The 26,391-nt window shown below is 40.2% G+C and overlaps 1 protein-coding gene across 1 annotated transcript in view; it reads right to left on the bottom strand.

The window, feature by feature from the left end:
* Window positions 1–26,391, bottom strand: part of LOC135500905 (calpain-1 catalytic subunit-like) — a 90,504-nt gene that overhangs the window by 21,473 nt on the left and 42,640 nt on the right. Inside the window, exons 5-6 of the mRNA XM_064792624.1 lie at window positions 19,187–19,358; window positions 11,520–11,671 (exon numbers count right to left, since the gene is read on the bottom strand). Coding sequence (XP_064648694.1) covers window positions 11,520–11,671; window positions 19,187–19,358 — 324 coding nt within the window. The remainder of the gene's footprint in view (window positions 1–11,519; window positions 11,672–19,186; window positions 19,359–26,391) is intronic.

Raw genomic sequence — 26,391 nt, forward strand, 5'->3', positions numbered from 1 at the left:
CATCTTTGAGATGTGGTCACCAAATATGTTCAAATGCAGCTGCAGATCATTCCTGTCCTGCAAAACATGATGAGGAGATAACATTTTAATTTTGATAGAATAGGTAAGCTAGCCAAGTTTTATATCAAATACAAGGCCAACAACAACTGATAAGGCGCTAGGCCTAGGGCCGAATGATCAAGGAAGTTCATTGATATGATTGGGAATACATTGTGATAAGAGTGATGAATCGGCCCCGTTTGAGGCATTGTGCTATGTACAGTGTGCAAGTGTCAGTGTGTATCAGCTATCGCATTTATTGTTTGTTGACATTTCAAATCGCTGGAGTCGATCCTCAATTACAAAGTTTATGTACATTGGCAACCTTACCCGATGATATCAGAACGATGTTTATTATTGTCTTGTTTATTCACATTAGTTCTGCTATGTGACAAGAGTTATTTGTTGAGAAATCCATGATTTAAAGCCGGACTTTGACATCGTTTCTCAGACCAACCAAGCTGCATTTCGCAGATCGTTTTTCAACGATCGTCGACGAACTATTTCAAATTAATCACATCCAGTTAAACAATCCAAGCCTTCCCTAATGTCATCAACATGCAATAACACAAGAAGCCAAATATCATCGCCTATGAAATTGTGAATTTAATGAGAACTTACCTCTGAATTGACAGAACGCGATCTATTCCATAGCATGGTCTCCTTACGTCTGAACTGCGCAGACTCGAGACGTGACGTTCGCTGCACGTGTGATTGGACGTGGGATAACTCGCGCGAAATTTAAAATGCTCTTCTTGGGGGTGCTCACTAAATTGCGCCAGTAACACCACCTGGTGAGAAATTCATGAACCACGCCTATTGATAATGAAAGAGAAAGCTTTGCTCTATAAAATTAGATTTGATTCATGATCCCCAACTGAGAAATCAGCTGCTGGAAAAGTTTTTGAAAAATTTCGCTCGGTGCCACCTAGTGGCCAAACCGCTCATCCTGCCGGACCCACATTTGGTCTATTCAGGAGTCCTGAAGGGTCTCAACGCCTCAGAGGGAAAATCTATCGCCTATCCGCCATAGTTTTGAAACGTGCCTGTTTAACAGACAGACAGACAGACAGACAGACAGACAGACAGACAGACAGACGGACACTCATTCTACCATTTACTCATATGAATAGCTCAGCTTTTCAGCTGAGCTAAAAAAATTGCAAAATATTGATTGCCAAGTCAAGAATCAGATTGGACCGAAGTCAGTGCCAGAGGTCACCTGTGTACAAAGTCTTAAGTTCATAGCTCTAGTGGTTTAGAATCGTACCACTGTTTTCAAAAAAGGTCACAGATGATAATGTAGAACAACAGACAAAGGAAAATGATGACAGACACCATGGTGTTCTATAGACTCCCCAACGGTAAGCCAAAAAGGAAGAAAAAATAAATGAATTTAACTTCGACTTTTGTCAGCTGAGCTAATTAAAAACCCATGTGATATATAGTGGTTAGATGTACCCATGATATCAGATTGGTGTCAATCAGGCAGTAAAGCTTAGCTTTTCTAAGGTTTTCAGTTTTTGCCCCACGCCACGCAGTGAATCGGATCCAACCAAACTTCGGCCTCCAAGATCACCTGACTAAATGTGAGACCAATGGTCATTGCAGTACTAAAGCCTAATGAACAATTTACACCATTTGACCTCTGTGAACTCTAAACGTAGGTTATATCAAAATTGGTATAACATGTGATGTATCCGTGCCTACCATAACAAGAGGCCTAAGGGCCTGGCGCTCAGCTGAAATGGCTAGGTGAAGGCAATGGCCAAGTGTGTGTTGGAACCCTGTTATTATGAGGCAACGTTAAGCTGTAACGTCTAGCACGCAGAAGTGCTGGTGCGAAAGACCTTCTTGCTATATCAGTGCATGCTGAAGTACTGAGTTGACGTCACCCTGCTATTATGATGTAAAGTCATTAGTCCTTGTCTTCATGCAGCGTAGGTGGAACTAATAACATGCACATGGAAACAAGGTACATAATTATTACAGTGTATTTTGTGAAGTGGGGCCTGGTGCTTTACAATGGTCAAATGAACCGACTGTTGTCTGGACATTGATGAAGTGGATGCAGCCAAATGTTTTGGATGGTCTTTTTTGTATGTGAAGGAAAGAAGATAAAGAGTTGGTTAACAAAATGAACTTTATTGGTGCGGCAGATATTTGATGCCTTTCAGCAGATATTTGAAGCGCCTTGCGGCAGATATTTGTTGCCTTGCGGCAGATATTTGATAACACTCTCCGGGAATGGAAAGCAGTAAAATGAGTAAGCACACCTTACTCTGAATGTGGGAACAGCAAGTGCTTTCCTGGAATTAACACTGACTGAATAAAAAAGGGTGACATAGACGGGGAAATGTACACCACCAGATACAGTCCGTGCTTGATCAGGCATTTGTCAGATGATATCCTGAACAAGGCATCTATGGAAGCAAATCAAGAAAGAGACTTAACCTTCGAAGGGCACACTTATTACTCAGTCAAACGTCAGTCCTGTGGGCTGTTTTCCAATTCAAAATAAAAGTGTTACCTCTTTAAATTAGTCTCACAGACTGAACCATAACACTCAACAGCCAACTGTGCCCACATGATGTGAGCCGAGAGCTGGGCTTAAAGATGAGCGAGTGGTGTACTACATTTTGAAAATTGTCTATCATCTACGACATGTGACAGAACAGGACCTAGTGGACTTAATGATGAGGTACTATCAAATAAAGTGTCCATCAAATGAATCATGAGGGCCTGTTGAGTTATACTCTAAGCCTATCCTATAGGGCTAGGCTATCGTTTTTGTCTTTTTTACAGCCAACAGCACAGCGCAGTGTACAGACAGTACCGGATTGCAAACCAAAAACATGAGCATTGCTGCATAACAAAACTGCAGTGGAATTCATACTACGATGTCATAATGTGACTTTCAAAATAATTGTTGTCACGGCCAATGACCAGACAGGGAGAAAACAAACGTAAATGGCGAGATTTGTTGCAAAATTGCCATCAACCACAACAACTCAGGGACCGTAGCCAAAATGGCCGACGGCGAATTCTCCGGTCGCTAGCGCAGTCCATAAACAAGCATCAATTTTACCAACTTTGAGTGCAAGCTTGGCCATCAAAGTTACATAACTGTTAGAAATACATCTAAACAACATATATATACAGTTAACAGTGCATAAAAATCCCGAATCAACCTCCGGGCGCTACCTTTTTGTCTCCGTCAGACTCCGGGCCCTACCGGTTGTTATTTAGTGCGACCGCCACCAGAGTGTTTATCAAGATCTTTCGCCGTTTTAATTGCGCGTTTTAGGCAGATTAATCAATTATTACATGCATGCATTATCAATCACCAAAATGATAATTGCGTTGGCTATTTGAAACTAAGTTCAGATATTATTTTAGATCTTTGAATTGAATTTAGGCGAGTGATTTTTGACACCCGGTCGACATATCAGGACTTGCAAAATTCACGCGAGATCGCTTGCATCATCGGCACGTTTGAAAACCGAAATTCACAAATTCCACAAATATTTATCACATACCATATGTATCACCACAAAGGTAACCCTCTAGACTATTTGAAACCAAGTTCAGATACTTGTTTTCACACTGGTAGAGATCGACGGAAACAAATTTCTCGCTCTAAAATGACATGAGACGAGCACCAACTTCCGCTAATTTGTGCACAAATTTCCGCAATATTATAAAAAACTATTGATAAATCTGAATTATATAGACTCTTTTCAGTACCTAAACAAATTTCAGGTACATGGTCATGTTGATTAAAAGAGTATCAACCGATTGAACATGAGAAATTTCACTCACCTTCATTGAAGCGGCGACTACCGCCATTTTTAAATGGTGGCATCTCTTCTATCGATCTGCAAAAGCGGCACTGCTTGCAAAGAAGTTGAGCCACCGCCAAATTTGAAATCGCCAAAATTCAGTCAATGTGCCTGCAGCGCCAACTGGCGGTGAAACTATATTAATTCCATTAAAAGTAAAAATGAAAAAATATTAAATGAAATGGCCAGGGCCATTGTGCTCACCTCATGTGGAGGAAAGATGGATAAAGAGCATGGTATTGTGTCATGTAGTGTTAGGTTTGATGTAGGTCCAAGCAATTACAATTTCCCCAAAATGGCCAATTTACAGTACATTCGACCTCTGTGACCTTGAAAAGTAGGTCAAATCAAAGAAGACCCGGGTGACACATTGAATGGCTGTTAGAATTAGATCTACCTATGATATAAAATTGGTGCCAATCGGGCAAGTCATTACTAGGAATAATGGCATTTTGAAGAATTTAGGATTTGGCCCCCTCCTTGGAGGCCAAACGGCAAATCAGATCGCACCAAACTTCGGTACCTGAGATCACCTGACCAAGGGGTACATGTGTACTTAATTTGTGATCAATAGTCATTGCAGTTAAGAAACGTGCCATAGTTACGGCCTGACGGCGAATTTATGCCATTTGACCTCTGTGACCTTGACAAGAAGGTCAAATTGAAAACCTGTGTGACATATACTGTATGGTGGTTAGATGTACCCATGATATCAAATTGGTGGCAATCGGGCAAGAAGTTAAGGAATAATCACATTTTTAAGGTTTTTGGATTTTGCCCCCTGGTGGTCAAGTTGTGAATCATATTGGACCAAACTTTGGTCCCTGAGATCACCTGACTAAGGGGTAAATGTGTACCAAATTTGGTATCAATAGTCATCGCAGTTTAGAAACGTGCCATCGTTACATCCTAACGGCCAATTTACACCATTTGACCTCTGTGACCTTGAAAAGGAGGTCAAATCAAAAACCCGGAGGATATATGATGCACTTTTGCTAGAAGTACCTACCATATTTTTTTCAAAATTTCCCAACTACTATTAAGGGAGATATTGCATATTTTCACTTTTAACATTTGGCCCCCTGGTGGCCAAACCACGAAACGAATCGGACCGAAACTTGGTCTCCAAGGTGTCATTACATAAGGGTACATGTGTACCAAGTTTCAACTCAATAGCTCTAACAGTTACGAAACGTGCCCTGCTAACGGACGACGGACGACGACGGACGACGACGGACGACGACGACGACGACGACGACGACGACGACGACGACGACGACGACGACGGACGACGGACGCCACGGTATGGGATAAGCTCACCTCTGCTAAGAGGTGAGCTAAAAATATTCAGCCACATTTGAAAACAATATTTGCTCTTTGGACAGAGGTAAAAAGGGAAAGAAATCTAAACGTGAAATGACCTCATTCTCTTAATACAGGTCGGATCGCTCTGATTTTTCGTTTCTGAGTTCACCTTGGGCAACTCCTAATTTAGCACCATCAACGAAGTGGCTAGGCCTTCCCTGTCATGAATGTCCAATTTTGTCCACAGATGTGTCCCTAGATGGATGGATGGCTGGATGGATGGATTGCAGGACGGACACCATTTGAACAGCTATTCTATTAGCTCCGCTGACTTTGTCAGCAGAGCTAAAAACATTATTGAAAACAAGTCACTAATAAGCGAGATATTGAACTTTTTACCGTTTCAGTTATGGCCCCCTGGTGGCCAAGTCAAGATTCCTATTGGATATTCGGTGTCTGAGGTTATCTGACCTGGAGGGTCATGCGTACCAAGTTTCAAGTTATTACCTTTAGTGGTTAAAAAACGTGCCATTGTTACACTCAAACTGCCAATTTATGCCATTTGACCTCTGTGACCTTGAAAAGTATGGAAATTATATTTAAACTGACACATTATTTCAGATTTTGCCCTCAGGTACCAAGTGGTGAATCAGATTGCACCAAACTTCAGTACCTGAGATCACCAGGCTGTTTGGTACCGTACATGTGTACCAAATGTGAGATCGTTGGTCACTCAAGTTAAGAAACTTGTCCTAGTAAAAGCCTAACAACCATTTTTTTATCTCTGTGATCTTGAAAAGTAGGTCAAATCAAAAACCGGTTAGAAAAGTGATGTATCCTTGCTTGGTGTAGACCTACCATAAAAATAGAATAAATGAAATGGCCAGGGCCATTGTGCTCACCTCATGTGGAGGAAAGATGGATAAAGAGCATGGTATTGTGTCATGTAGTGTTAGGTTTGATGTAGGTCCAAGCAATTACAATTTCCCCAAAATGGCCAATTTACAGTACATTCGACCTCTGTGACCTTGAAAAGTAGGTCAAATCAAAGAAGACCCGGGTGACACATTGAATGGTTGTTAGAATTAGATGTACCTATGATATAAAATTGGTGCCAATCGGGCAAGTCATTACTAGGAATAATGGCATTTTGAAGAATTTAGGATTTGGCCCCCTCCCTGGAGGCCAAACGGCAAATAAGATCGCACCAAACTTCGGTACCTGAGATCACCTGACCAAGGGGTACATGTGTACTTAATTTGTGATCAATAGTCATTGCAGCTAAGAAACGTGCCATAGTTACGGCCTGACGGCGAATTTATGCCATTTGACCTCTGTGACCTTGACAAGAAGGTCAAATTAAAAACCTGTGTGACATATACTGTATGGTGGTTAGATGTACCGATGATATCAAATTGGTGGCAATTGGGCAAGAAGTTAAGGAATAATCACATTTTTAAGGTTTTTAGGTTTTGCCCCCTGGTGGTCAAGTTGTGAATCATATTGGACCAAACTTTGGTCCCTGAGATCACGTGACTAAGGGGTAAATGTGTACCAAATTTGGTATCAATAGTCATTGCAGTTTAGAAACGTGCCATCGTTACATCCTAACGGCCAATTTACACCATTTGACCTCTGTGACCTTGAAAAGGAGGTCAAATCAAAAACCCAGAGGATATATGATGCACCTTTGCTAGAAGTACCTACCATATTTTTTCCAAAATTTCCCGACTACTATTAAGGGAGATATTGGCATTGCATATTTTCACTTTTACCGTTTGGCCCCCTGGTGGCCAAACCATGAAACGAATCGGACTGAAACTTGGTCTCCAAGGTGTCATTACATAAGGGTACATGTGTACCAAGTTTCAACTCAATAGCTCTAACAGTTACGAAACGTGCCCTGCTAACGGACGACGGACAACGACGGACGACGACGACGACGGACGACGGATGCCACGGTATGGGATAAGCTCACCTCTGCTAAGAGGTGAGCTAAAAATAAGCGAGACAATGCATTTTTACCTTTTCAGTTTTAGCCCCCCCCCCCCCCCCCCAAGTTACGAATCAGCTCGGGAGCGAAATTCGACATCAGAGGTTTTCTTACATAGGGGGTCATGAGCACCAAGTTTTAAATTCATAGCTTCATGGTTGCCTAGTCAAGATCTCACTTTTTAGGTTATTACTTTTGGCTGCCTGGGGGCCAAGTCGAGAATCAGATTGGCCCGAAAGTCAGTGTCAGAAGTCACCTGGCCTAGGGGGGGTCCTCAATCTTGACACTGGAGGCACTGATTTTGTTCCCTACAATGCCTCTAGAACTAGTAACTTGCCACCATCTTGCAAAGCAGTACCACGGATAAAGATGAAATGGCCAGGGCAATTGTGCTCACCTGTCGATATGAAAGGGAGAGTATGAGGAAGAACTTGTCATTGTTAGGGGTTAATCAAGCAATAGTTGTGGGATGGTGTGGTTTGTCTTGAAAAAGTGGAGTTAGTCGTATTGTTTTCCGCGTGCACATGTTACTGACGTTGGAATAAGTGAATCGTTATTTGTGGGAGAAGCTGAGAGATGTTTTCTGGCCAATTAAGACAGGTTTACATGTGTCTTAGCTATTCAGTGACTATTGAAAATTAACAGCGCATTTACATTTTGTAAAACCTGCTGTCATTGGCCGAAATTTCAAATGAATGGGATGTACCTGTGGAATTGCGTGTGAATACGCTATCTTGAAAGGAGTATTTATCCTCGGCTTGCGATTAGAGAGAAATGTTGAAAAATATGATACAAGAACAATTGAAGAAAGGAATGCACAGTATAGAATATGATGTACTGAGTAACTAGGTAGTAGTTTGTATTCATTTTTGAGACAATAGTGAATAACATAGTTACAAGACAGCCCTATAGTCGGATTCATAAGTAAATGTCACTGCCCTTTTGGGCCGCTGCGCAAAAACTACTGGGCTGATTTCTTCAAAGTTTGGTTTTTCTTGAATCTAATTTTGGGACCCAAGAGGATTTTCATATTTCAGTAACCATGGTTACGAAATATTTTTTTGTATGTATTGGTGTACATTGACGTAGTAAGGTTGACAATTTTTTTTCTTTATAATTTGCAAATCTCTAACCTGGAAATTGTGTTGGGTCCCGAAATTAGATTCAAGAAAAACCAAACTTTGAAGAAATCGGCCCAATAGTTTTTGCACAGCGACCCAAAAGGGCAGTCAGTGACATTTACTTATGATTCCGACTAGGCCTATAGCCTAGGCCTAACTATAAAAGCACTGATGACAGCTGCGCTACACTTTCATCATTATCATCATCTACTTTAGTCAACCAGCTCAGATGACCTTTCTTGGGGCAGTGATCGGTAACGGTGAACTCCTTCCGACCCAACAGGCAAATGTTTACATTCGTGTCTCCGTGTATCATGGATTCATGTGTATACTAACACCGTTGTTGTGTTGACACACTGACTGACTCCGACTGTGTACATTTCTACAGCGACGAAAAACGATCACAAAAATGGTTCTTTTTAAGCACTCGTGACAAGTTTACAAAAATTAAAGCAAGTGTTTTTAGTAGAGGTTTACCTAATGAGTAGCGTCTGGGTGATTATAAACCATTAACTTGTGTTTAAAAGCCCACATTGTAACGAAAGGTTCCGGCTTGACGCTAATCTCCAATGACGCCAGCCGCCATTTTGCCATACTCTCGAAACTTTGGGATCGTCAAATGCAATGGAAATCACATAATTTCTGACACACACTGCTACAATTCATCATTTTATTGTTCTTTCACAGTATTATTACGCCACCCCGATTCGCAAGGCAGCTTGTACCAACTGGCTCTGCATTGACTATCCCCATTCCAAGCCGAAGAACAGTGTGACAAGTTTCTCATTTTACCTTCCAATCACAGTCAAAATTTTCTAAAACAACCGGCAATGAGGACAAACTAATAATCTCAAACCAATCACAAGAATGTAATCAACACATACGACCTCATCCGAAGAGCGGATGATTAAGTTTTAGCATTGATTCAAGGTGATTTAATTCCTTCTTCGTCTCGCTTCAAATTCATAAAATGGCTGTCTTCCATACTTGTAGTATGCAGATCTAGTGGCGCAGTACAACACTGCGCATCTGGGATACCCCGACGGATTGCCTCGAACCGCGAAATTCAAAACTGCTGGCAATGTGCCAACTGACATTTTTGCACAATACCGCCACCTAGTGATATGAAATGAAATTAATCTATTTAATATCGAAACCTCTATATCAGGCCAACCTCTAAAACTTCATTTCAAACTTCAATCTGCTGGAATAAAGAAAATGGGCTTTTTTAACCTTGACCTACTTATACCTGAATAGTAGGTCACACTGACCTAAATCTGTGTCAACATGTAGAGATGCCCAATAGGTGTCTACATATCAAATTTAGAGAGTCTATGACCAATAGCAAAAAAACGTGCCATGATCAAAGAAATTTTAGAGTTCGACCTCTGTGACCTTGAAATGAAGGTCAAATCGAAAACCCGTGTGATATGTGATTTACCTTTATTAGATACACCCACCATAAAATTTTCATCGCTCTAGCTTTGACCATAAGCTTCAAAATGACAAAAAGAGGTTTTCAAAGAGCACCCCCTATATGGCAGACCAGCAGTCAAATTGCGCCGATTTTCATTCTGAAGGAAGGTCTTGCCTAGGGGTACCCACACACCAAGTATGAACTTTCTGGGTCAAGCGGTTAAGAAACGTGCCACAATTTTGTCAAAAGTTAACGACGGACGACGACGACGACGACGGACGCCAGACGCCGCGGTATCGTATTAGCTCACCTGACGGGTGAGCTAATGAAATGGCCAGGGCCATTGTGCTCACCTCATGTGGAGGAAAGATGGATAAAGAGCATGGTATTGTGTCATGTAGTGTTAGGTTTGATGTAGGTCCAAGCAATTACAATTTCCCCAAAATGGCCAATTTACAGTACATTCGACCTCTGTGATCTTGAAAAGTAGGTCAAATCAAAGAAGACCCGGGTGACACATTGAATGGTTGTTAGAATTAGATGTACCTATGATATAAAATTGGTGTCAATCGGGCAAGTCATTACTAGGAATAATGGCATTTTGAAGAATTTAGGATTTGGCCCCCTCCCTGGAGGTCAAACGGCAAATCAGATGGCACCAAACTTCAGTACCTGAGATCACCTGACCAAGGGGTACATGTGTACTTAATTTGTGATCAATAGTCATTGCAGTTAAGAAACGTGCCATAGTTACGGCCTGACGGCGAATTTACGCCATTTGACCTCTGTGACCTTGACAAGAAGGTCAAATTAAAAACCTGTGTGACATATACTGTATGGTGGTTAGATGTACCCATGATATCAAATTGGTGGCAATCGGGCAAGAAGTTAAGGAATAATCACATTTTTAAGGTTTTTGGATTTTGCCCCCTGGTGGTCAAGTGGTGAATCATATTGGACCAAACTTCGGTCCCTGAGATCACCTGACTAAGGGGTAAATGTGTACCAAATTTGGTATCAATAGTCATTGCAGTTTAGAAACGTGCCATCGTTACATCCTAACGGCCAATTTACACCATTTGACCTCTGTGACCTTGAAAAGGAGGTCAAATCAAAAACCCGGAGGATATATGATGCACCTTTGCTAGAAGTACCTACCATATTTTTTTCAAAATTTCCTGAATACTATTAAGGGAGATATTGCATATTTTCACTTTTAACGTTTGGCCCCCTGGTGGCCAAACCATGAAACGAATCGGACCGAAACTTGGTCTCCAAGGTGTCATTACATAAGGGTACATGTGTACCAAGTTTCAACTCAATAGCTCTAACAGTTACGAAACGTGCCCTGCTAACGGACGACGGACGACGACGACGACGACGACGACGACGGCGACGACGACGACGACGACGACGACGGACGACGGACGCCACGGTATGGGATAAGCTCACCTCTGCTAAGAGGTGAGCTAAAAAGGAAAGAATCGTTCTGATCATAATGAGGCTACGAATCACCACTAAGCCCGCGAAAATGATTGCTGCACATTATAGTTCATTAGATTTTATTTACAAAGATCGTATTTTCTTAGCTATTAATAAAATAAAACGTTTATGAGAGAAAGTGGCACTGATACGGCCTGAATAAGATCTACAGTCTGAACTGGTGATGCAGGGCTATCAAAACCCTGAATCTTTATCAAATCCAGTGTCTGAATTTGGATACAGACACCGACGATGCTGGACACTGCGGTATTGTAAAGACTCCCCTACGGAGAACCAAAAACTTATCCAAGTAGACTTACTCATCTGACCATGGTCCATTCCACTCTCCATCACCCCAAGGATTCCTCAGTCGATACAAGTGAACAATATTTCCTTCATATTTCACCTTGGCTGAGCCCGTTATCATGTATGCATGGGATCCTATCAAACCTTTGAGAGAGTCTTTGCTTTCCTATAATTTGAAATAGAACCAATATCATATAAATTAGTAGAGAGATGAACAAGCTCATACATATGTCAGTGTGCTGTGCTCTACTGTCTATTTTTTGACAAAATATTTAGAATGTAGAGGTATTCTGATCCTAGTAATAACTACAAGACACTGGTTCACCCTTCCTTCTCACACTACACATGCAAAATGACTCTCAATAATCTGCGAAAAATTGGGGTGATTTGCTTAAGGCGTCTGTCAGTTAGGAAATTGATTTCGTTTCAAATGCGTTTGAAATGGACATGAAGCATTTATTCTAAACAAAATTCAAAGGAAAAATAAGCGTTTATACAGTTGTTTATCAGCCGTTTTGAAAACAAACCCATTCAACCAAACGTAAATTTTAAAACACTCCCAAACAAACACTCCCATCCTTGACTCTTTGAGACTGTTGATCGGCATAGGTCGTTTGGGTAAATCAGGCACCAGTAACGTTGAACGACCTATGCCGTTTCCATACATTTCTTTCTACACACGGTTGAGGTGTGCTCGGCACTTTCTGGAATCCATCTGGGAGACATATACAGTCATTCTAGATTACAAACAGCTGGGTTCCAATATTTTTTCTTACTATGTTTGTGTGTATATTGGTGGTGATAGCTAGGAGACAATTTTCTGTCAAAATGTCAGGTCAATTCAGATTACAGCCCATGAGGTTTTGGATGCATTAGACAACGATTTATTGATGCTGTTTGATGGTGGGGAGATCTAGGAACATTTTCTGTGGTTTTTTTATAACTCTTTGTGGCTTTCTAGAAGAATCATAGCAGAATGTCCAGTTCTGCCAATTATTTTGGAATTTGGTGAGGGGTGAAAACTATATTTCTTTACAAAAAATCTGTAAATCAGGTGTTTTACCTTTATTGGAATGCTATGAAGCAAAGAAAAGTACTCAGAAAGACCTTTCAGGAGATATATAATGCAAGTAGCTTTGTTGATTGGTTGTTTTTTTTTTCTTTGTTGAATATAGTATTTTTCAAGAAAAATCGCACGCTCCCGGTATTGCGACAGAAAAAAAATGATGCGATCTCAAAGAGTTAAAACCTTTCTCAAACGATTGTCAAACGCTTGAGTAAATGGGTATCAAATGCACTTCGTTTCAAATGGAAAATGCACTTTGTTTGAAATGCAGGCGATAATGGATTATCAAACCAACTGGAAACGTACTTTGGAAATGCACACGAAATGCGCATGCGATACTTTCATTTATTTTTGGGGAAGACGGACATGCTTTTTCGCCCATATTTCGTAGTGATTTTCGGTTACTATCGGCAAGTCCAAATGAGATTGAACAGTCCACATATACATCTTAGAAAGTTTCTCCTAATTAGGCTGATAGATTTTAAATGCTTGAAAGCTACCGTATCATTGCTTGTGGGCCTCGGCCTATAGGCTTAGGGCTTTTATTTGGGCCGACTGCATAGAATCTCACCCTATTAACTGGGCCTACCGGAGAATAATCCAATGGTTAAATGCAATACGGTATTCCCGACAGGCCCCGTAACCGCTATCGGAGCTTCTGTGCGGTCGGCTCAGACATGTATGTAGGCCGAATCATGCCTCCAAATTATGAGACTCGCTGTTGTGTAGCTGTACATGTATATATAGCCTAGTCCATCCCAAAGGGCGCCGCGCATGGCTTTTATGCGCCATACGCCCTATACCGGTACACTTGGCCCTGCCCTTTGAATGATCCTGCCCGTACCACGCTGCCAAAAAACATCGTCGGCACAGCGGCCATAGACATTAAAACCTCAAAGCTGCCGCCTCGAGTGATTGACAAGCGTTGCCATTGCAATAATTTCTGTGCCCTCAACACACACCGCTCTATTAGAACTTCAAAGCAGAAGCCACCGTCCACTGTGTTATTTTTAGACCTAACTGACCTGCCTATTAACAGGGCTATGAATAGCCATCCAGTGAAATAATGTAGCGGGAAAAGATCGTTGATAGACCATGCGGTCTGGAAGAGTTTATACCAAATCATAGTCGCTGTCAGATATTTTATTTTCCTTACCCAATAAATTGGGTCGAGACGGCACCTAAAAATCGGGTCGGTCGGGTTAATACGGGAATCAAAGGCATATTTTTGTTTGGCCTCAGGTAGATTTAGAATAATGAAATGAATGTGCAAATATCTGGCTTCCTGAGGTCTTAAGGCTTCTGTAGGCTTCTGGTAGTGCATGGCAATTTCATATTTCTGAATGTTCAAATTTTTAAAATGAATAGAACAATGAAATGGTCGAGGGACCATGCATTCACCTCGGGTAATAAAATGCATGTCATTTGCAGTGGATATGGGGAGAACAGTTTCTGGCTAGTTTCACCAGTTTTGATTCCATTGAATAATTCTATTCTTCTTGGCTCAATGGCACAAAAGAAAATAACTGGTACCATCTAACTATAGCATTTTGGTTATTAATTTGACTAAATTTCAGGGTTATTGAAGAGCGACATGTCACATGGAAATTGGTTGACATCTGTTCAACAGTTTAGGAGTAATAGGACTTTGTTGGATTTTCAAGATGGCGGCCTGGCGGCCATATTTGTCATGGGATTTGACTGAAAATTAGGGATATTGATAAGAGTCGATAGATACATAATAACATGAAGTTTGGTTGCAATGCAATCATTAGTTTCGGAGTAACAGGACTTTGTTTAATTTTCAAGATGGCCGCCAGGCCTTTATTGGTCAATGAGTAGTCAGAGAGTACATAGATATACAATCACATGAAATTCGGTTTCAATCCGACTTTGTTTACTTTTCAAGATGGCCGCCTGGTGGCCATATTTGATGTTTGAGCGGGCCAGATTTTTGGGGTAGAATAGAGGGTCTCTAGATATATGTCCTCACAAGTTTAGAACCTTCTAGCTTAAATAGAAACGAAAGTGCCACCAATCGGTGATTTAGTGAACTTTGACCTATGTGACCTTTAAAAGTAGGTCAAATCAAAAACCCGGGTGATATGTCATTTAACCTTATTAGATACACACACCATAAAAATTTTGTCACTCTACGTACAACCATTAGCTTCAAAAAGGCAAAAAACAATTTCCAAGATGGCCACCTGGAGGCCAGAAAGTAGGTCATATCGCGAAAAAGAAAAATAAGCCTGGGCATATTGCCCAAAGCTACCATCACACAAAGTTTTAGCCATCTAGCCCTAGCGATTAAGAAACCTGCCACAGGATATGACGACGGACGACGGACACAGCGGTATTGTATAGACTCCCCGAACGGTGAGCCAAAAAGGAACTGCAATGCTGGATTGTGGCACACATCATTACACTTTGATATTCTGTCAGTTTTTTTTTAATTTGCTGATTCTAGAGATACGAAATTTTGTATGTGCTCATCTGGTCAGCTTCGTGAGGTGTTATGGCTTCTGTAGGCTTCTGGAAGAGCATTGCAATTTCATATTTCTGAACCTTTGCTTTTTAATGGAACCAAATTTTCAGGATTTGTTGAAATTTTGTTCAGTGATCAAGACCCTCAGTAAGGAGTTTTTGTCTATAAATTAGCATGCTATCAATGTGGTACCATTTACGGATATGCGGCGCCGAAGGCAGCGCAAGGGGGTATCTCCATCACCGTTTTTTTATTATATGAAAACCAAATCGTGCACTTTTAGTCTCTATTCAATACTGAAATTGCAACTGAAGAATCCAAGGTAATTAAATTGATGGGAGTGACCCATTCTCATTTGAGAGGATAGAAGTAACTTATTACAACAGTGCCCTGTGTACAAAGTTAATGGTCAGTGAGCAGGGTGGTGTACAGTGTTCGGTGGTCGGTTCGATCAAGATCCTTGAAGAGAAATTCATAGTAATTACAAAGCTGTATGAGCGCCACCCAACGTATTTATTGCGGAAATAACCTGGCCGCCCGTAGCTGTCTTTCGATGGGGCCTGTGTATTGCAAATGCTTGAAAAACAGGTTGCCAATTCGAATGCGGTAACCGATGTATATAGAGGATGATGCACCAAATCGGGAATGTCTATCATCTGGAGTTAGCAATAAAATGCGGGATACACGGCGGGATATAGCTGCAAAATGGTCAATCGCCATCACCATTCCAGTAGCAAGCTCAGAAAACCTTGGATACATTTCACGGTGAAATATTTTGCAACCCTTTGGAATGCTTTTGCAGACAAACGGCACAAAAACAAAATGGTGTCCTAAACGTTCTTCAAACGAATCTAAAACGGAGTTGGTTGAGAGTCAAACGAAACTGCAATTGTTTTCAAACGCTGTATAAAACGGGGAATAAACAGTTGGGGAGCTTTTGACAATTGTTTAACAAACGGATCAAGATCGTTTTGTGTGCACTTTATTGTTCCCATTTCAAACGATTTGCAAACGATCTTAGTTCAGGCCTTGTCTTTTAAGGCGCGCATTTGCACGCCCGCGCCATAACGCGCCTAAAATCGGAATGAGGCGCGCTAAAAAATGCGCGCCTACCAACAAAATTGTTCAATTTTCACGCACCTCGTAGTAACGATGTATTGTACGCAGAGATATCTGTTAGCCATTGTATACACTCATTTCCAAACCCCCCCATTACGAGCTTCCTCATTGGTCCATTTCAATCATCCCGTGATCTTTTAGCCAATGAGATCGTAGCTTTCATTGTACAGCCTATTCGCATGCAAACAATAACATGGCGGAGCCGGCTGGGAAAATTGCGACGCTCTCCACTTTCCAGAAATGGGAAGTGGAGGACAAGGGCAGATAAGGACAGAAAGTGGCAACGAGATCGTTTTTGAGGCGAGTGCGTTGTGTTTATTGTGATTGATCGCTGTTTCAGTGTGAGAAAGACAAAGGTTGTTTACATCCCAATCGCGAAGTGCCATTCATGATTCGGGTTGTCGTCTGCATGATATCAGAGGGCGAATATTTCCTTTTAATCTTCCAAGAAACTACAAACGCAAAGCTCTTGCATAAAATATACGTCATCTACGTGATATCTAATCCCCAATCACAATGTTTGAGGACCTTTTAACCTACGGATTAACTGGATGAAAAAACTTAAACCCATTCACAAAATGACAAGCTGTCATCGCAATGCTAATGTATACAATGTAGGTCACGTGACCATTAGCGGCATTGCTGATTGGCGAAGGACACCAATGCGTCACTCGTGCTCCATGTGCTTTTGTTGACATTCTGAACGCACATGTTTTTGATGCGTTGGTTTGGAGCAATGGAGGGCGGGAAATTCAAAACGCTTTATTAACCATCGCATAACTATCTATTTAATTTCACCCTTCCTCGTACAGATTTCATACTTCCTTGCCATATAGATGCAATGATGTTTGATGATACAGGACCGTCAGTTCCAAATGGCATCTTAATCTACTCTGCATGAATCAGCCTCACCCACTAACCCTATAATATACCCTCGCAGGGTATGAATAATACCTAGGAGCAGACTCTTCCAAGTAACCTCAGCAATACTCTCCATCTTGGACAATGATCCATTTAAGCATGTTGTAGTTTGTGTGTATTGAACAAAATACCAATGTATGCCTTCAGTCATTCAGGTGTTTTTACAATATACTGTAAAACCTCCCCTTGCAGACACCTCTGCCAAGCGGACATGTTAGTTCAGTCCTGATTTTTCTAAGTCATTGTCCGAGGGTTGTGTCGTTCAGTACGCGTCCCCCTGCCGCGTAACCAAATAGCAATTGTGCGGAGCAAGCTGTAACAAACAGAGGTTGTTTGTATTTGGGGCCTTTTGAGTGCTCTTTCGTTTTAGTGGTATTATTTGATGACGCCACTGGTGTCTGTGGTCACCAGCTATAAGCAAACAAGAGAAGTTGATGTCATTGTTTTGCTTTGACATTTGTTAATCATAATCCGGACAGTTAACTGCTTTTGGGTCCATCTATACATGCTTCCCGAAATTGGTGGCTTGCATTGAAACTAACTTTTTCCCCCTTGTCCGTCATTAAAGGCATTCAAGTGTGTTGATCAACCATGACTATCTCCTTTGTCCCTCCACCATAAGGCCAAGTTTCCCCTTATGACATCACTATTTCGGACACTCAGCACCCCATTTCTGGAAAGGTGTATAGGAGGTAAAAGTTAAAGGGAAATATTCCAGATGGTGCAAAAAGAACCAATTGATGATGTACATTGTGCTGTACTGAAATAAAGTTTTGATAGTTTCATCTCATGCTAATATTTTAATTACCTTGTTACGTTGTAGTTAACATGTTAATGTCTTAACATGTTAAAGTCCAATTTCAAAATACTGGCATGAAACTATAAAAAATTTCAGTACAGCACAATGTAAATCATCAGTTTGTTCTTCCAGCACCAACTGGAATGTTTGAATTTTCTACCTGCCATAACTTGAAGGTGGTATTTCAATATTTATGTGGTTTACACCACTGTGTTTGTTATCTTATGCCCTATTATTTTTTCCTAAGTTAAAAACCGTTTCAGGTGACCTTTAACCTCTTGCAGCATAGATAAGTGTAGTTAAGGAAACCTGTAAACTTTCTTATTGTGATAAATTCTCACTTTGAAAGTAAGGCGTGGTCCGCGATTCAGTTTGGCGGTAGATGTGGTCACGGGATGGACAATATTGATGTCTTGGGCGTTTTTATCCCCTATTAGTACTTAAACCTTGTAGTGACAGGCCTATTCTGCACATTTATACCATTTTCTTAATACTGAAGGTGTAGGTTTACTTGTAGTTGTAAGGCTGTTGGAGGCCTATAATTTGCAGAACTGTAATCCTGTAGTTTGTCCAGCTTAGTGTAGATGGCAGCACCATCTGATCTCAAAACAAAAACGTCTGAAGACAGTGGATGTGACTTGGATGTGACAATTTACTTTACACCTATACCCTATTGCACTATTGCAGTTCACGCTTTTTACAACCTTGTGTTATTTCACTTTACATGACATAAGAGACAGTGAATCAATGATGGGCCAGCTGTCGTTGATCTGTCGTTATACAAGCGCAGGGTTTATACCCTTCTTTGGGCTGAGGATATAGGTCACTTCTTACTGTAATTATTACATAACCAGAGGTGTACAATCAAGACTTACTTTGAACAATACATTCTCTGTCACCCTAGGTAGAGATTAATTATACTATGCATAATATACATATACCATTGTTTAGGTGAGCTAGGTGTACTTTGACTAAAACTGAAAACATGGTTGATTTTAGAAAATGGAGACTTTGATGGACAGTAATTCTACAAAAAATATCGCATTGCTCGCCTGAGTCACCAGTAAATACAATGAACATGAACACCCCAAAAACTAAAATGAAGAAGATATCAGCTTAGAAGTTTCCACACTGGGTCCCAAAAGGACTTGAACATTTAGTTCTGAAAAAACCGATAGCTCTGTCATCTCCGTGAAAGTTACAACAATATTTTCTCATTCTTTTGATCATGATGTAAGTTATTTTTGAAAATATTGAAAAAGAAATGAAATGAAAAATATTATCTTACAGGTACTGCAGATGCAACAACGGATCCTGATTTCAGGGCATTATGGACTCGCTGGAAGAAAGTCTTGGGTTTCGTCTCATTCAGTTGTATGTGTTCCGATACCCCTGCTGTCAATGAAGTGAAGGCAAACCCTGGGTTTCCACCAAAAACCTTCTGGTAGGAGCCGACATATCTGGAAAAGACATTATTACCTCATTGTCAAACTCAAAGATTTGGGCCTTTCTAAACTTACCAACCTGGGATTCTACTGCCCTGAGTTTATTCCCATTGCCTACTGCTATACAAAACATGGGATTCTCGACAAAAAATTCAAATTACTGCAATTCAAATGTTAACACAGCACTGACAAATTTTCTGAGTTTAATCATGGATGCGATAAAATTATCACTGACCACACCTATTAAGTTGACAGTTATTACTGGGACAAGATTGCTCAAGTGTTCGTTCATTCTGAGTTCAATAGATGTCATTACATGACTGACTCAGTGGAAGAGTCTTAACACTTTCAGCGCCAAAGTTATGTCCCGAGACAACTCTTTTCTGACCCCTAGGAAAAAAATCTATCAACAGAGAGCCAATAAGTATTTTGCAATAGTTTCCCCAAGACTAGAGCTTACTGAGTCAAGAGAGAAAAGATTACAGTGCCCCATCGCTGCATTTTATTTTTCTGGTTGAAAAGTGACAAAAATGACCACTTTTCAGCCCTACCTCATTGCAATCATGAGGACAGAATTGCTTTACAACTGATATCAAATTGTTGAATAAGACAGATCCATAATCACACAGTACCGACCATGAAAATATTATCGAAAATAAGACATTGATAAGCAAAGATATTGCCATTTTTACCGTTTCAGTTTTGGCCCCCTCGTGGCCAAGTTGAGAATCAAATCAAACCAAAATTCGGTGTCAGAGGTTATCCGAAGTAGGGGTTCATATGTACCAAGGTTCAAGTTCATAGATTGAGTGGTTACGAAACGCGCCATAGTTACACTCCAACAGCCAATGGGTCAGGTCAAGTCTTGGGGTTGAGAAAGTGTAAAGTGTTGGTGTAACACCGTCACCAAGGTAACACCATCACTACACCAACACTTGACCACCCTGCTCGGTGTTGGGTTACACCGGTGTAACACCGGTGTTTGAGGAGGGAATCCCCAAGATTTCAACAGTAGTGTTAGGGAAGTGTTACACTTTTCTGACACTAGTGTTACACCTACCCTGGCCCACCTGAAGAAACAAGGCAAATGTATTGGAGAAATGTACAGGTATAACACCTACCCCTAGAGGTAGGTGTTTGGGAGTGGTCAAGTTTTTAGGTTGTCAAGGTATTCAGTCAGCCAAATAAATTTAGTCTTATTTCTAATTATTTCATTAAAAAATCCAACATTTTGACAAGAAAATTTTACATTTCATCCGAAACTTCAAAGTCAAAACTATCTAAAAATATTTACTAAGCCAGAATCGGACGAAGTATGACCAAGAACGAGCGATGTGAAGTGAAATATTAATCGCTTATGAAAATTTTTCGAACCAACACATTTTATACTTTTTTTAGTGCAGAGTCGAGAGTGACATTTTTTTGTGAAATAACGAGTCCAGTTCAACTATCTTATCATCATCACGACAGAGGCATACATACGCCAAACAAAGCCACACAAATTATTGTTTTTTTAAATATTATTCTAGATACTTCACTAATTTGTAAGTACAACAGAAACAACAAAATTCGAAAATATCGAAGTGACAGATCGTGTTGACGTTTCCGGCCGCCATTGCTTGGAAAATTTGTGAAATTTTGAGTTCATCAAAAAAAGACTCAAATGTCCGACAAAGGCGATGACATTCCAAACAATCACACTCATTACAATCATTGAGTAATGTTTTATACAAATAAATTTATGAGAAACAAGGAATTTTGGTATAAATAGTACTTTTGACACAGTTTTTCCGCCACACACATACGGCTTCACATATCGATTTTTTCTTGCCGTTCCGCAGTCAACTCCGCTGATGTGATAATCACCGATTCCGCTTCGGCTGCGCCGAGACGAAATCGGCAGTCTTCACAAAAATCCTGGTCTCACATCTCACTAAGGGCTCGAAAATAATCGCCAATAAGGGTAAAATTGTCTTTTTTTGGTTGAAGCGAGAAAACAAGATGGCGTGAACTCAAACACCTAGTCAACTCACCGGTGTTACAGCTACCGGGACCTTACACCTGGTATCACCCTGGTGTTGCTAAAAGTGTTACACCGATGTCCAACCCAAGCTCGGTGTTGGGGTTTGGGGTAGGCCTCCTACACGAACACTACACCAACACCAACACCTAACCCTTTCTCAACCCCAAGACTTGACCTGACCCAATGTATGCCAATGGACCTCTGTGACCTTGAAAAATTGCTCAGAGTACCTACCATAAAAATATCATCGAAAACAAGTCATTAATAAACGAAACATTGCGTTTTTTACTTTTTAAAGGTTTGGCCCCCTAGTGGCCAATTCTAGAATCAGTCGGACCGAAATTTGGGGTCAGAGGTTAAATGACATAGGGAGTCATGTGTACCAAATTTCAAGTTCATAGCACTAGTGGTTAAGAAATGTACCCAAGTTACACTCAAAGGCCCAATTCAGATTACAACAAGATGTCAGCCAGGTTGGTTGGGCTGTCCAAACTCTGGTAGTTTTTACTACATTTACCCATGACTGAGTGCAGTAACGGACATTTGAACTGTTGGAATGGATAGATGACTATATATTGTTCATACTGCAAGGAGTGATAGAAGGTTTTACGAATGATGAGTGAAGGTATGGACTTATGAACTATTTGTATGTAGGCCCCATGTATACATGTACATGAACAGCAGCTGTAGTGACTTGCAAATTTGATAGGGGCCATCTCACAGGTGATCGTCGTGTAGTAATGGCTGAGGAAAGTGGGGAAGTACCACCTAGTACGCCTCAACAACGTGGAAAAATTCGAAAGCAAGGGGACTTGACTCCTGCGTCCGAAAGTGATTCTCCGGAAGTAAATAAAAGATTAAATACGATGGAAAGTTCGGTTATGGAGGATTTGAAGTCATGGTTTAAGGATCAATTTGAATCTCTCCGCTCAGAGATTCGAAGTGAAAACGGAGAACTAAAGCAGGAGATCAAGGAGTTACGGAGGCAACTTGAAACCAAGGACAAAGTTATGTCCGACTTGGAAAGCAATGTCGCTGTTCTTCAGAATCAACTTGACAATGCTCTAGCAACGATGGATACTATGAAGATGAATATCGAATGTCAGGAGGATCGAGCTGAGGAGGCTGAGCAATATTCGAAACGGCCATCCCTACGTATTTCAGGTCTAGTTTTTGGTCCAGCTGACGATTTCATTCAACTGGTGATAAAACTTGCTTTAGACATGGGTGTGACCTTAACCCGTTGTGATATTGATCGAGCCCATCCAGTTGGCCCGGGCGGAAAAGGTTTTATTGTGAAATTCACCAATTATACGGCGAGGTACTCTATGTACTCCAACAGACGAAAGTTACGTACTGTGAAACCACAAGTCTATATCAAAGAGGACTTGACTAGAAAGAGGTTTGATATGTTGAAAAGACTACTGGAACTAAAGAAAGCGAAAGTGATTTCTAATGCGTGGTCAAATGATGGACGGTTATTTGCATGGAAAAATAACAAAAAGATCCTTATCAAGAGTTCCATGGATATTGACAAACTGAAGAACTAGTTATATGGTCCCCAAGGAAAAAGGGCCCTCTTACATGAAGTGAATGTGCATGGACTGGTACTGGTAGACGTGTGTACTATGTAATTGTGCTTTGTGACCTCACTGAGAGAATACTAGTAATGGTTAGCAATTCACCAGACACTTCACTTGAACAATAACTTTTCATGTCCTGCATTTGTCCAGGTATTTTGTCAACATGACTTGTCCATGACAAGGTCAGGGTCAATGTTTTGTTTCCTTTTTTATCTTTAATGGCAAAGATAAAATCTAAATGTGCAAGAGGTAGTGGATACCATTTTTCAGTGTTTAGAGTAGTTTTTTCACTCTATTTTTTGTTACTTTTTGTGTGCACTAGTAGAATTGATGCACACAGAGGGTGTGGTGGCGTACATAAGGCATCAGATTTGAGTCAGTCTGAGTATGTATTTCTTGGTTTGCTTTGGAGTTTAAAAGTTAACTATTATTTTTCTGTCTGTAACAATTTTAGAATTGCAAGATTTCTTATGCTATGTGTTATTTTCGGATGTGTCTTGAAGGGGTTGGGAAAGGAGTATTTGTCTGTTATCTCAACAGTATGTGCATATGTATTTACCTTTCTCTCCTGTTTACCAGGGGCTATGCCTCCATGTGTCATTGTTAACCTGTACTACTGTTTTATTGTGTTAAAACTTAGCGGTGATATTGAGATCAACCCAGGTCCCGGATATGATCTACTAAATTTAACTCTATACCATGTAAATGTCAGAAGTCTAAAGCCAAAGATTGTATTATTGGAAGCTCAAGAAATCCAACCTGATATTTTAGCATTAACAGAAACCCACCTTGATGATAGGTTTTCAGAAGAAGATTTGAAGATCGAGGGTTATTGTATCAATTCACAACGGAAAGATCTTAGATTTGGTAGCGGAGGAGTATGTGTGTACTATAAAGAGTTTTTACACTGCGAGCGTCTTGTTCAGTTTGAATCAAACGACCTTGAAGTGTTATGGGTAAAAATAAGTTACAAGGACTGGTTTTGTATCCTTGGGACAATCTATAGAAATCCGGACAATCTAGTGGAGTATTGGAAAAGGTTAAGTGATAATATAAACAGTGTTGTGGAAATGTATGGTTCAAGTAACCTAATCCTCGTAGGAGACCTGAATGAGGATCTTTTAAATCCTAATCTAAGGCAATTAAATAATATTATATTCAATTTTGGTTTGGTCCAATTAGTCACAGAGCCGACAAGAATCACAGAAACTTCTCAAACTTTACTTGATCCCTTCATTTGTGGTAATGACATAGATCAACGTGTATCAAGTTGTCAAGTTTTGTCACAGTTCTGTAGTGATCATTGTCCTGTCATTGCCACTATACAGACCCGGATGAGAGTTTTTAAGTCAAAACGTAATGTATGGCTGTTTCAAAGGGCTGATTGGGGACGTTTTCGTGCTGAAATTGTTAACAGTCGTCTTGAAATATTATTTGATGATGTTTTAACGGTTGATGTCATAACAGAACGTATATCCGAGACCATATTGCAGGCTGCTAGAAGTTCTATTCCATCAAAGAATGTGAAAATGTCAAACCATGATAAGGGATGGATTACCCCGGAAATAAAATATAATATGAAAGTGCGTGACCAGTTATTCAGGAAAGCTGAGAAAGGTAAAAAGCCTGATGATTTATCAGACTTTAAACGTGTCAGAAATCATGTAATCAATATGATTCGATCAGCAAAGCGTAATTTCAATGATTCTGTAATTGAGGGTATTAATGAAAAAGAGGTGAGTGATAAAGATTGGTGGAGGGTTGTTGGTTCTGTCATGACCAATGGTCATAAAAAGTCCAAACATATACCTGTAATTAGAAATGTGAATGACGATGTAATTTTTGATGACGAGGAGAAGGCAAATGTAATGAATGACTTTTTTGTATCAATTTCCACGGTGAACGATGATAATTTATTGTTGCCTGAACCCGTTTTACCTCCAGAGGTAGATATTTTGTCTTCTTTTGTAATAACGGAAAAGGATGTACTGGATCAAATCAAGTTACTAAATGTTAAAAAGGCGTATGGGCCTGATGGTATAAGTCCTTTGTTCTTGGTCAATGCTTCAGATTTACTTGCTCCACTGCTTGCCAGATTGTTTACATTGTGTCTTCAGAAAGGAAAGTTCCCGAATAAATGGAAAAGAGGTAATGTTATTCCAATATACAAGAAAGGTGATCCACAACAGGTTGGCAACTATAGGCCAGTTTCTTTACTATGTATTGGTAGTAAGATTTTTGAAAAGATTATATATAAACACCTCTTTAATCATGTATGCTCCAAAATTTCTGTTCACCAGTCAGGTTTTCTTCCCTCACATTCCACAGTTACTCAACTATTGGAATTAAGTCATAAAATTATCCAGGGTCTTGATGATAGAAATGAAGTTTTATGCACATTTTTCGATATATCAAAAGCATTCGATAGGGTATCCCACAAAGCATTGTTGTATAAGGTAAGATGTCTAGGAATTTCTGGTAATTTTATTGATCTGCTATCTGACTACTTGAATGGCAGGGAGCAACGTGTGGTTTTGAATGGTGCAGTATCATCTTGGCGTCTAGTTTCTGCAGGTGTTCCTCAAGGTTCCGTTTTAGGACCACTTCTTTTTCTTATTTTCATCAATGATATTTTTGAAAACATCGACGGCAATATGCGACTTTTCGCTGATGATACTTTGCAATTTTTAATATCTCAAGATCTCCCGAATCATTCTTATTTGATGCAAAGAGATATAAATCAATTATTTGCTTGGTCTCTTCGTTGGTGTGTCACTTATAATGCAACAAAAACAGAATTTCTAAAAAAAAAAACAAAAAATATTCCTTCCCAAATTCACTTGCACTTAAATGGGCAAAACTTGTCAGTTGTACCAAATCACAAACATTTAGGATTACTGATGGCGAGCACAGGCTCATATCATGCCCATGTTGAAGGTACAATAACAAAAACATTGAAACGTATTGGAATTTTTAGAAATCTAAAGTATAAAATCACCAGAAAAAATTTAGAAACTATTTATAATTCATTCATCCGCCCTATTATGGAGTATGCTGATGTAATTTGGGATGGAATTCCTGATTATCAGGTTGATAGATTAGAAAAGATTCAGATAGATGCTCTTCGAATTATTACAGGTCTCACTGTTAGCTGTTCAAATCAAAAGTTGTATTTAGAATCAGGGTATACACCTCTCGCAATTAGACGTAAACTACATAGGCATGTTATAATGGTTCATGGGGAAACCCCGACGTATCTGTCAGATCTGCTCCCTCAGCGAGTTGGTGAAAATAATCGGTATAACCTCAGAAACCAGAATGATTTTGTACCACTTGTACTACTTGTGTCACACTGAATCATATTATCACTCATTTTTCCCTGCAACTACAAGAGAATGGAATGAACTACCTTTGTATGTAAGAAATGCTCAATCTGTAGGTG

This window comes from Lineus longissimus, chromosome 16 (assembly GCF_910592395.1).
Source record: "Lineus longissimus chromosome 16, tnLinLong1.2, whole genome shotgun sequence".
In the NCBI taxonomy this organism is placed as follows: Eukaryota; Metazoa; Nemertea; class Pilidiophora; order Heteronemertea; family Lineidae; genus Lineus; species Lineus longissimus.